General features: G+C 40.4%; 1 protein-coding gene across 1 annotated transcript in view; it reads right to left on the reverse strand.

The window, feature by feature from the left end:
• Nucleotides 1-11,511: 11,511 nt before the first annotated feature.
• DNER (delta/notch like EGF repeat containing) overlaps nucleotides 11,512-13,330 on the reverse strand; it is a 367,125-nt gene continuing 365,306 nt past the window's right edge. The window contains exon 13 of the mRNA XM_025405375.1: nucleotides 11,512-12,534. Coding sequence (XP_025261160.1) covers nucleotides 12,423-12,534 — 112 coding nt within the window. The 3' untranslated portion in view covers nucleotides 11,512-12,422. The remainder of the gene's footprint in view (nucleotides 12,535-13,330) is intronic.

Here is a 13,330-nt window from a genome sequence, read left to right on the forward strand (position 1 = left end):
GGATAAATTAATGAAGAGCTAAATGGATGGGTGGGGGGAGGATGGACAGATGATGCTTGGGAACATGAGCTGTGGTTCTGTGTCTTTCAAACAATGGAAATTTGGAAAGTTATTTAAACACTCTAGGACTGAATTTCCCCACCTTTAAAATAGCAGTAATAAAAGTTCCTACCTCATAAATTTGTTGTGAGGATTAAAGAAGACAATTTAGACAAATTGGTCAATGCTGTGGCCAGCATATTGTTAACTTTAATAAATATCAACTACTTTTATCAGAATAGTGAGCACAAGTTATCTTATTACAAAGAAATTCTTGGCCGGGCACAGTGGCACATGCCTATAATCTCAGCACTTTGGGAGGCCAAGGTGGGTGGATCACTTGAGGCCAGGAGTTCAAGACCAACCTGGCCAATAAGGAGAAACCCCATCTCTACAAAGAATACACAAATTAGTTGGGCGTGGTGGCACCCGCCTGTAATCCCAGCTACTTCGGAGGCTGAGGCAGGAGAATTGCTTGAACCTGGGAGGCAGAGGTTGCAGTGAGCCAAGATTGTGCCATTGCACTCCAGCCTGGGTGACAGAATGAGTGAGACTCCATCTCAAAAAAAAAAAAAAAAAAAATTTAGAGATCTTGAATCACTCTAAATCATGAAAAGGCAAGACATTGACAGAATTCAGTACTTTAGATCTAGAAGCACACTGCTGACTCCACACCCCTAGACCAATCATAAGACACCAGTGCGTCATGACCCTTACACAGGGAGTGCTCAGGGAAGATTTGTCATATGAATGGATGGAATGAATTGCATGAGTGAGACAACGAATGAATGAATGGACAGGTGGAAGAAATAAAAAGCATAGAAGAGAAAGCAGATTGTCTAGCCCAATAGTTTCATCCAGGGGCAATTTTAACCCCCAGAGGATATTTGGAAATATCCGGAGACATTTTTGGTTGTCACAACTGGGAGGTGCTCCTGGCTTCTAGTGGGTAGTGGCCAGAGACGCTACTAAACATCCTATAATGCACAGGACAACCCTCAACAGCAAACGATTTTCCAGTTCCAGATACTAATGGTGCAGAGCTTGAGAAACCCTGGTCTAGTTCATTGGTTTTAAAATTCTGGTCTACCATAGAATGTCTGTCTGTCTCTCTCTTTCACACTCACACACAACTCTGTGTAATGTATATGTGTGTTTTGAAATAGATCTGCCTAAAAGCTTGATCTCAGGACCACTTTGTATGTTTATTATGCTCTTTATGTCAAGGGATTTACAGACAATTGCTGTAAGAAAAATCATGCTATAATGAGTTAAATCGAAATTCCCCATGGGAGTCACATTTCTGAAAGGCTGCAAGAGTTGCTTGGCTCTGATATAAGGAAACCACAATATCTGAATTTCAAATTGTTAAGGGGCCTTTTGGGTTGGGAAAGCAGGAAATTGCCTTATTAAAAGATAATTTAACCATAAAGTATTTTCTTCATAGACTCATATAATAGTAAAAGGATTTCAATTTTGTGAACATTCTCATTAGCAATTTGGAGATTTTCAAATAAACCAGCAGAAAAATGACAACAATTGGTTGTCTATGGGTCTCTCCTGCCACACAGTAGCCTGGGAATGTGTCTGTGGCTTAATTTTAAACTGCAGATTAGAAAATTGTAAATGACTAGCGTGGAAATTCATCCGAGCAAAACCTACATTACAAAATCGTGGAGCTGCTGATTCAGTCCAGAAGCTGAGGTTTATAAGACACTGTAATTTATTTCTGCCTGAATCCCTGCAGCAGGGTCTTCCTCCCCCACCAACATGTGACCTTTGCTTTCTTCCTGGCGTGGAAACAACCCCAACCCTACTCCAAAGTTTTTCAGCCCCTGCCCGACTCCCGATTCTCCATCTACCCACCCTCTTTCTTGTACTTTTCTTTGGTGATCTTGTTTTTTAAGCTCCATTATTTAAAAATGTATATACAATAAAAGGCACGGATCTTAAGTCTATAATCGGATGTCATTGGACAGATGCATTTTCTCTTGCTACAATCACTCAAATCCAGATACAGGCCATTTTCATGCCCAAGAAATTTCCTTTGTGCCCCTTTCCCAGTTAATCCCCCACCCTCCAGAGGCAAAGACTGTTTGGATTTCTATCACTTAAATTGGTTTTCCTGGATTCAGAATTGCACATAAATGGAATCATGCATTAGGCCCTCTACTGTGTCTGGTTTTTTTTTTTTTTTTTTCTCTCGACGTTAACGCCTGTGAGATTCAGACGTGTTGCTGCATGTTTCAGTACCTCTTTCCTTTTTATTTTTTAGTGGTATTCTATTGTATTGGGGACAATTATGAATAAGGTTGCCATAAATATTCTTGTACAAAACTCTTTTAAATAAACACATGCTTTTGTTGCTCTTGGGCATTTACCTAGGAGTGAAATTGCTGGGTCCTAGAGTAGTGCATGCTCACCCTAACCTTGTACGATGAAGCTCCAGCCTGCCTCTATTGTTTTTAGTCCCTCAGAAGTATCCACTCTCACCGTCTGCAGCTTCACACACCCTCCCTTCACTTCAGCTGCGTAATTCCTACCCATCCTTCAGGTCCTGACTTAGAAGTCACATGTCATGAAACCTTCCTTGACATCGATGGAATCTATTAGATTTTTCTCTGCCAGAATCTCCCACAACATCCTGTACCATTGCAACATCCTGATGCAATGACATGTTCCTGACATCTGTCTTCATTCTAACATCTAGCATCCACAGGGAAAATGCTGTACTGAACATTTTGAGCAAAAAAATAAAGAAGTATTAAATTGTACACCAAACTCTAACAAAAATGTCTGTGAGTCCATACTAGTATAAACAAGTTATTGAATAAATAAGTAACTAAGGGAGAATAAACAAGTTTCTCGTGCCGAATTCCAAATAGTTTAAGTAGATACTTTGTCCTTAAGGAATTGGAGCAGCATCACTCCCCTCTCCTTAAGTGCAGGCTACACAGAGTGACTTCCTTCCAAAGAGCACAGTATGGAGAGAAGGGGAGGGAAGGTAATTTTACAGTGGAGAAGCCTGACAAATAATGACAGCTGATTCAGTTAACACCTAGCACTCGACTTACACATGCTGAGTGCTTCATTATCATCTGCTGGACATATGGACAGATTGAAGGATGGGGAGATGAAGAGTCTTGGGGTGGATCAGCTAGACCAGTGGTCTTCAAACTGTCCTTTGTGGGACTCATGGCTCCTCACATCCTCTCAGAGATCGCTGCAGGTAGAGGTGGTGGGAAGAGGAGGCCAAAGGGACTGGCCACCAGGCCCTCTTATCCAGGTTTGATCAGAGCATCTTGTTCATTTTAATCTGTTTTATATACCACACATCCATGTATTATTTCACTGGAAGACAACATACTTTTATTAAGAAATAGCTTTAAAAGTTACTGATCTAGTGCTGAGATCCTAGGGACAGGAAAGTAATGTGATTTAGTCAATTGGTCAAGGGCTTGGAGGGTATTAAACACATACGAATAGTCTTCACTTCTACACTAACTATGCTTTCGCTCATTTTCCTTGAAACACACAGCCCACTCAATTAATGCTCATATACCAGTTTTGATGGCATGGATACAGAGAAATGTTTATCCACAAAATGAAAATAAAGCAAAACTAAAACAAAAATAACTGGGCAAAAAATATTATAAGTAGTAACTGACATTCACTCTTAGTGAGACAATAGGGAGGGGTGGGGTTTGTGCCCAACTGTCTAAATGGGGCAGTTTCATGTCCATTTCAGCCACTTGCTGCCATGTGGTAATAATGAAGCCATCTAGGGTCAATGAAGCAGTCTTATTGTCTGAGGTGTTATTTGAGTTCTTTGTCTCACAACCACGAAAATTAAGGAGCATGGACACCAAGGGTGAGGTTGGAGTTAAGTTTAATAAGCAAAAGAGGAACACTCTCCACAGTGGAAAGCGTTGCCATTTTACAGTTGAATATAAAAGTTTTTATAAGAAATTGTCCTTGTCTGTGTAGTGACCTGTGTAACAGCCCTTATCTGTACAGCTGTGGACGTGTCTCAGGCAAGCCTCCCCTCAAGAAAGTTCCCATGGAGCCACCAGGTACATGTCCACAGAGGGGAGGAAACTTTCCTGGGAGTTTGCTGATTATACAATGAACAAAGGTGTTTCTATGTTGGGGCTTGTCCCCTTATCTGTGTAGCTGTAGCTCGATTTTTCTGCCTATTTCTCCATTTAAAACAATTCTACCGGTGACCTGTCTTAACTGTCTGCCTGTTTCTTTTTTTTCCTTTCTCCTGTCTTCATATGGATGGTGCAATCACACTTCTGAGTTTTCAAGGTAAGCCAGAAAACTGATTTGTGTGAGTAGAGTGTGTGTGTGTGTGTGTGTGTGTGAGAGAGAGAGAGAGAGAGAGAGAGATCCTAATTATTAATTTTGGTTTACACGTTTAAACATATGGTGTAGGACAAACAAAAACACATCTGTGGTTCACGCTAGGGCTGAAAGCCAAGTTATAACCATAGTTCAACTGCTCAGTATTAAAAATGACAGTCCAGGCATGGTGGTTTACACCTGTAATCTCAGCACTTTGGGAGGCCACAGCAGGCAGATCGCTTCAGGCCAGGAATTTGAGACCAGCCTGGCTGACATGGTGAAACTCCATCTCTGCTAAAAATACAAAAATTAGCCGGGCATGATGGTGCAAGCCTGTAATCCCAGCTACTCGGGAGGCTAAGGCATGAGAATCACTGGAACCCAGGAGGTGGAGGTTGCAGTGAGCCAAGATCATTCCACTAAACTCCAGCCTGGGCAACAGAGTGAGACTCTGTCCTCAAAAATTAGAAATAAGTATAAAATATAAATGACAAAGCACAGGCCTGGAGAGGTGAATGACTCACCAAGTTTCTGTCAGCTTATTCGAGAAAGAGCTAAGATAAAAATCTAAATTTGTAAACTCCCAGCTTAGTGCCTCTCCACCTTCCCCACCCACTGCTCACTCCTATATCTATGTGTAGATGGAGAAGACATGCGTGATTGCCTCCTATGACCACTCCCCTTCCCCATCTCAACTGCCCTTCAGTTTTGCATCGGTATTTCTCTCACCCCACCCCTCACTGTACATTCCACTTATTTCCAGGGCCAATGACCCCTTTCCCAGCCCCAGGATAATCCCATGCCCCTCGGCAGTGATTGGTTCAGGAATCCAGGCCTTTGTCAGTGAGGGTGTGGGATTTAGCTGGCCATGAGGGATAATTCCAAAACGTGTACATGACCTAGTTTGGGCCAATGAGAGTTAATAAATATTTGAGGGAGAAATCCCCTAGCTCCTAAGAGGGAGCCTCGGAGGCAATCTCTAGTTCATCCTCTGAATGTCCTGACATTCATTCAGCAAATGTTTCTTAAGCAGCTACTGTGTGCCAAGCGCTGTTCCAGGCACTGGTGAAACAGTAGTGATCACAACGTGGAGCTAAAGTACTACCGGGAAAGCAGAAAATAAATGCCTGAAAAAGTAACTCAATGACACAGCAGATACTAGCAAGTGTGATGGAAAATAATAATGCAGAATAAGAGAAAATGGAGTAGAGTGGAATGAGTGGGTACACAAAAATATAGGGTAGCCTGAGTATGTGAAGGCAGAAATTGTCATAGCCATTCTGCCATCACAAGGGAAGCAGCCTAATGATGAAGCCATCACCCAGAGGAGAGCAGGACCAAGGAAACTGCAAATAAATGGAATAAGAGCTTCTGGATCAAGCTGCTCCTAAAGCTTGCCTCACTTCCGGACTACCAGTTATAAGATTTTCTTATGTTTTAAGTCAGTGTATGTGTTGGGTTTGCTGTCAGTGACCTGCAGCCAGAGGCATTCTAATAATTATATTAAATGAAATGACATATGGAGAGTTTGATTTTCTTGGGAGCTTTTACTTGAGTCATTTCAAGACTGGACCAATATTTGGTTGGAAACATACTTGAGGTGCATTTGAGATAGAAGATTCTTTCCTAAGGATTGTGAGGGCAAGAACAATTGCTCTGCACAAAACAAAACAAGAGATTAATTTTCTTACGGTTCTGGAGAGGGAGATGAGGACAAGAGAAGAACAAGAGAGGAAGCAGAATCTGCATATGGTGGAAGACCACCTTCTCCATGCAATATGATCCTCTCTGTGACTCTCCCCCAAGGCCCTCAATAAAGCCTATACAATCCTTCTAAGTATTGCAGTTTGTAAGGGATTGAGATAAATTGAAATGATTGAAAAAATAATGTATCTTATTGACCAGTCCAGGCTCTCAAATAGCCAGGCCAGGTCAACAGATACACAGGATGGAAATCTTGCAGATGTTTCGCAAATAGATATGTAAAACTCTAGAACGCATTCCCGCTGGTTCCATATAAATGTGTGCCTTTGCCTTCCATTACAACCATGTCACCTTTCATCGTTCTCTCACATACAATCATCTATCTCCTTCTGCATTAAATCAACATGCATTTTTCTATTCAATCAATGGAAACATTTAGTAAAGGTTTGCTAAAGGTCAGCCATATGCCAAGCACTAGAGTGATACAGCTGAATAAGATAGAGTTGTCCTGAAAGAGTTTGCTGTCTCAAGTGAGAATGGAGAGAAGCATTCCCCCATACCACATGCCTACCATGTGCCATCTCTATGCTGGTTCTTAAGTATGTTACCTCACTTACACTACAGAATGTTGCTCTAAAGCAGAGGTCAGCCAACCTTGTCTGTAAAAGACCAGATATTAAACATTTTAGCCTTGTGCTGGCCAAAATATAAAACTGAACACGTGATATAGATACTTGTATAACATGAGAGGAGATGACATTCCACACATTTTTTATTAGTGAAAATCAAAATGTAACAATAATTGAATACAATTTATTTTTGTAATACAAGTCAACTAAGAAGAATAAAACTCTTTGTGGGGTAGGAAATATTTCACTTGATTGGGCTTCAAAGTGAGTGTGTATCGTATGGTTTGAATGTCTCTTTGTTGCTTCCAAAATTCAGGTTAAAATTTAACCCCCAATGCAACTGTGTTAGGAGGTGTGACCTTTAAAACTGAGTCATGAGGGTTGTGCCCTCACGAATGGGATTAGGCCACCGTATGAAAAGGCTTGAAGGAGGGTTTTCACTCCTCACTTTTCACCCCCTGTCCCTTCCACCATGTGAGGACATAGTGTTTCTCCCCTCCAGAGGATGCAGCGACAATACTTCATCTTAGAATTGGAGACCAGGCCCTCACCAGACACCAAATCTGCTGGTACCTTGGTTTTGGACATCTAGCCTCCGGCACTGTGAGAAATACATTTCTGTTCTTTATAAATTATTCGGCCTCAGGCATTTTGTTATAGCAGCACAAATGGAGTAAGACAGTTGGCTATTGTCAAATCAATTTCAAATGCTCATTTGTTATAAACCACTCTCACTGCAGTGAAAGGAACCAATCTCCCTGGAAAAAAATGGCTGATTCTAAGGCTGAAGCAGGAAACATACAAGATGAGCCCGGAGCATCCTGTATTGCCAGAAAGCAAGGAAGTGCTAAAATGCACACACACACAGGCACAGGCACACACACACAGGCACATGTACACACACAGACATACACAGTGATGAAGGTATGTCAAAGGTGCCGAATAGAAGAGCTCTCTCTCCATGGCCAAAGATGGAAAATTTTGAGCAAAAAAAAAAAAAAAGAAAGAAGTATTAAATTATACTCCAAACAATAACAAAAATGTCCATGAGTCCATACTAGTATAAACAAGTTATTGAATAAATAAACGAGGGAGAATAAACAAATTTCTTGTGCAGAATCCCAAATAATTGAAGTAGATACTGTATCCTTAAGGAAGTGGAGAAGCATAACTCCCCACTCCTTAGGTGTGAGCTACACATAGTGACTTCCTTCCAAAGAGTACAGTATGGAGAGAAGGGGGAAAAGGTAATTTTACAGTGGAGAAGCCTGACAAATGCTTCAGCAGGGTGATGATTAAGGTCGGCATCCACAGTAATAAATCACATTGTTAGTATGTAAGCTTGATAAGACATGACGAACGTGGCACTTTATCTCTATGGTTGTCCTCCCCAAAACCTATAACTATGGTCTGATCATGGGTCAAACGTCATAAACATCTATATACAGGAACATCTTAGAAAACACATAGTCCTCTTCAAGGTCATAAAAACAAGGAAACTCTGAGAAATCATTGCAGCCAAGGTGGCCTAGGAGATGTGATGATCAAATGCAATGTGGTGTCCTAGACAGGATCCTGGAACAACCAAAAAAGGACAGTAGGTAAAAAGTAAAGAAATCTGAATGAAGTATGGATTTTAGTTCAGAGTAAGGCATCAATTCATTAATTGTGACAAATGTGCCACACTCATGTAAAATGTTTATGAGGAAAACCAGATGTGGAGTGTATGGGAACTTATAGTAGTATCTTCACAACTTTCCCGTAAATCAAAATCTATTCTAAAATAAAAAGTGTATTAAAAATTCACACACACAGTCACTCTTAGTTTAAGGGCTGTTCAAAAACAAGCTTTGGGCTGTATGTTGGCCTATGGGCCATAGTTTATCAATACCTGCTCAAATAAGCTACTTCCATTTCCATTTTGTAGGTGAAAAAATCTGAGGTCAAGGACTAATTCAAATCACATCAGTGTTCATCAAACCTTTGTGATAAATTGTGTAGTAATTGTGATCATTGTGATATATTGTGAATAATATCAAAGTCTATGCTCTTTATTGTAGCGTAGGAGAACTCTTCTTTCCCCTGCCTGAAAGCATCTGATGATTCTTCATTGACTCCATCACTCTCTAATCAGGAAGAAAAGTATTTTTAGGAGGTCCCAGGAGATTTTCTTGAAGGGCCCACTGACCCACAGTCATCCCTAAAAGCAAGAGAAGCAGGAGAAGGTGACAGCTGACATTTTCAATTCTATGTTGCATCAGAAGAAGGGCAGAGAAATGGCTGTGGTGGAGGCACCCAATGGTATCTGCCAGGGTTGTTGTGAGTGGTTACTTATAATTTTAAGGTGATTTCATATATATAATTTCTTTTCTATGGTTTTATCTTTGTCCCTATAAGTAAACTGGAAAACCCTTTAACAGTAAGAATTATGACTTCAACTACCATATACCTGAAAAGTTTGTTTTGTTTGGTTTTGTTTACCTGGATTTACAACATTGTTTGAAGAAAAGATCAGTTCAGACTCCCAGACACTTCTCAGTTCTTGGAGAAAGTCACAGCCAGACAAAATTGTTCAAAAAATTTATAGCCTCATGAAATGAAGAAACAGAAGCCGGTAGGGCAGAGTTACTACGTGACAGGGTGGGAGGCCCAGGCCCCACTGTGCTAAGTGGAGACTTTGGTACCCATGTCAAAGAGGCCTACTCAACTGTTAAGACCACTTGGAAATAACGTATCTGCATGTGCCATTTTGTGGCAAGAGTAAAAACTTTGAAAAAACTCCCGAATGAGCTGGAGACACTGCTGTACCATTTCTAGATGGCAGGGATCCCTGTCATTACATGTAGTCGCTTTGGCATGTGAAGATCCACATATTAGACAACTAATTATGGCTACACTGAGTTATAAGACCACCATCAGTTCAGGAATTCTGGAGTCGTAGTTAATTTGGGCTTATCAAGTACTATTTCACAGCTAGTGCAAAGTAACAACTTGAGACCGTGGAATTTTGACACCCTTAGAGAATGTGCTCCCTGCTCTAGGAAGACTGTTCCTCACACACATCACAATGTACCAACTGCAGATCCCAGTCACTAACCATCAAAGCAAGGGTATTACCCTACTTTGTGATAATGTCTGAATCTAAAACAAGAACTGCAGCAGCAATAACAACAGCTAACATGTGCTGAATTTTGATGGGCGCTGGAGGGAGGATTTACATGCATTCTGGCATTCAATATTCACAATGATTCTTCAAGGGAGGCCCTATCACGATCCCCAATTTTCAAATTTTGAATCTTAGGCCCAGAGAGTTACTTGTCCAGAGTCATTACCAAGTAAATGATTGAAGTAAGATTTTAATCTACCCTGCTACAAGTAAGCTGTCCTATAGTGGAGTTTCCTTCATGGTGTGCTGTGAAGTGTAATTCTATATTTATTTGTTTATTAGATGAAGGTCTGGTTCAAAACAAGCTATAAACTCAGGAGGCAGGATCTTCTGGTGGGGCTTGTGTCGGTCACCATCTGCCTGACGCAGAACAAGTGCTCAATGAGACAAATTCTTGTCATTGAATGTCCAAATGAATAAGCAAATGTCTTTAGATGCATTTGGTGGCCACTCTCAGATGGTCAGAAGGCTCTGCTCAAGATCTGAATTTGTAAGCTCCATTAATTGGCTTTCAAGAGACAAGCTGTGATGGTAAAAGACTTTAGTTTTTTAAACAAGTCCTTTAAGAGACATCGCATATAATGAATTTAAGACTTTGGGAGATTGAAACTTATTTCAAAGGGTGTGATCGAAGCAGTTTGCAAAGGAAGACCAATAAGCAAAAAAGACACAGAGGCTCAGAGAATGTCCAGGGGCTCGTGGGGGTCAAGAGGCAAATGGAGTTCAACTCACACCTTTTCATGGCCCTCTCCTATCATCGATCAAGGTGTTTGAGCACCACACAACCAAAGGATCTTTTACAGGAAGATGGGAGTAAATATGTCTGCACAACACTCTGCTGCATGTTCCCATAAATGTTGAACCGACCAAGTTGATATTTTGTTCTTACTTTACTTCCAAACACTTAACTAAAAATATTAACATATTGCACTGTATCATTTAATAATCAGAAGGTGGGTAGACTGCTGTGTCATTTGTAGGATTAGGAACAGATGTTTTGAGGGTAGAGCAAGAAGGAAAAGCATCTAAATAATTTTTTTGCTTAAAACTCTCCCTCACACCTAGTTCCAGGACTTCTCTTGGCCTTACCTGACGTTCCTGTGTGCAGTTAAAAATGCGTTTTTAAAAATAACTCTGGGACTTCAGAGCAGCATTTGGATACAAAATGGAACCGAATATAGGGTGCCTCTAAACTAGGCCTTCAAGTTTCTAAGAACTATAGAGCTGTTTGCTAAGGCAATTTCATTTAGTCTCCACAGGATAGCAGCATGCAAGGTATTTCTTGAGGCCACAGGTGCCTGCCCTCAATGCCTAGAAGCAGCTCCGGATTCCAGTGTGTTCACTGTCCACACGTGCTGCATTTCACTGGCAAATTCAGATATACAACTTCGGATAACAATTCTTAATTTTTTTTTTACACTTCACACTGACAAGCACCTAGGGTGAGTTTACTGACAATTAGGAGGTCAGAAAGGCTTGCAGAGGCAAAGGAGCGGGCTCCGGCAGCCACAGAAGTACACGCCTCGGGTTATTTAATATGGTATCAACCGTGGGACTGTTTGGCAAACAATAGCAAATCCAAAACTTTTCATATACAGTTTTCAAAGGACAAAAGAGACAACTGCATCCTTGACTTGATAACATTTATTCAATATTCTCTGAAATTAGCAAGAATCAGAAGAAGCACATATCAATCAAATACAGCCACGAAAACATCCTGGAGATAAATAAAGCTGCACTATGAGAAATACTCACTACTGAGGGAACCAGTACTCTCTTATGTTTACTACCTCTTAACAACAAACGACTCGAATGTAAATTTAATTTACTCACAATATAAAACCCTGGACTTTTTAAAGAAAAATGTGGATTCAAATCAATCAGAATTTGCCTCGCTAGGCCTTTTTGTTACGTATGTTTTTGAGGCCTAGTTCGACGACTGTTACGAAAATGACAAAAACAACCTCAAAAGAATGTTTCCACAAAGTTCAACGAAACAGTGCAGAAATAAGTTACCTACCCATGCACAGAATAAGGCAAAGGCTAATTTCATTCAGGTTAGGAATAATAAATTTAACTAGTTTCTTTTCCACAAAACGAACATTTCAGACTTCTTTTTAAGTAACGGGTATACTCTATTATGCATCATACGCTACGTTACATGGTTTTCCTAACTCTACTCAGAAAGCCGGCACTCAAATGTCAAACAGAAACTTCTCCTTGATTAGACTTATTCTGTAACAACCACAGAAATTAATCTGGGTCTCGTGATAGTGTCTACAGTGAAAAGAGCACACACTAGTAGAAGCATACAGTTTAGGGAGCTGAAGGTACATTAAAACGTAGTCTATAGGTTTCACAAATTTCGTTTTTAAAATATTTTTCCCAAACTAAAAGCTGCAGAAAATTAGTTCTTAAATATTCTACTGAAAACTCTTGAGCAGCTAGCATTTTAAATTTCTTAAGCTTTTTATTTTCTTAAAAATATTTAAATGAGTGTAGTGTCTCATCTTTTTGAAAAATAATCCAAAAAAAGATTACAAATCTTTTGTTTTAATCAGTGTGACCAAGGGTTTGTCATCAGGACTGTAATCTTCATAGGCAATGGGGCTCACATCATACATTGCAGGCCGGGATTTCTTTCCAAACCTGAAATCAGAGAGAAAGGACTCTGGTTAGATAAATACTAGGCCTCAAGTTTAATTACAGCAAGTGATGAGAATAATTTATATGCATGAATTAAATGAAACTGTAAAAATATATTCTCTAGCAAGTACAGAAACTTTAGACATCCTAATATTAACACTGAATGTGTATAAACATTAGTCTTTGGTGTTAGAGGCAAAAAAAAATGTATTTCACAAAATGTAGAGCTCAAATTAAAGTTGGAGCTCGTAGATTAAATCTTGGCAAAGTAGTCAAGCATGACAGCTCCACAGTAGATTTTAAGAAAATGTGTATTGATTTGTCTTTTTCTTCTGAGGCCCATAAATATTTGGAGAGGTGAGTTTATTTTATATCCACTCCAGTGCCTGGAATATAGCACAGCAGGGCAATCTTCCCCGGGCCATGGACAGACAGCCTTTCCTGTGGGATTTTCACGGGATAAGCTGTGAAGGTTTAAGGTCATCTGAGATCCCAACACAAAAGGACAGAGGTGGGAAATGACCTCAGATACAGAGGTGTCTGTCCACAAACTATGCCAGAACTCACCATTGAATCCCACCTACCTATCACCTCCCAACCCTAGCACACAGAAGCCAACGTTTTCCTCCGAGCACAAGGCCATTGTCCCAACAGATTTGTATAGATCCAAATCGCCTCAACAGCAGGACTGACTCCCAGAAGCCAGGGGAGCCAAAATCCAATTTCAGGACTTCCTGTCAAACCAGTCGTAAGATGGCAATTATTAAAATAAAGCCAATTCAACTTCTGGGTGGTCTCT

Source organism: Theropithecus gelada, chromosome 12 (assembly GCF_003255815.1).
Source record: "Theropithecus gelada isolate Dixy chromosome 12, Tgel_1.0, whole genome shotgun sequence".
NCBI lineage: Eukaryota > Metazoa > Chordata > Mammalia > Primates > Cercopithecidae > Theropithecus > Theropithecus gelada.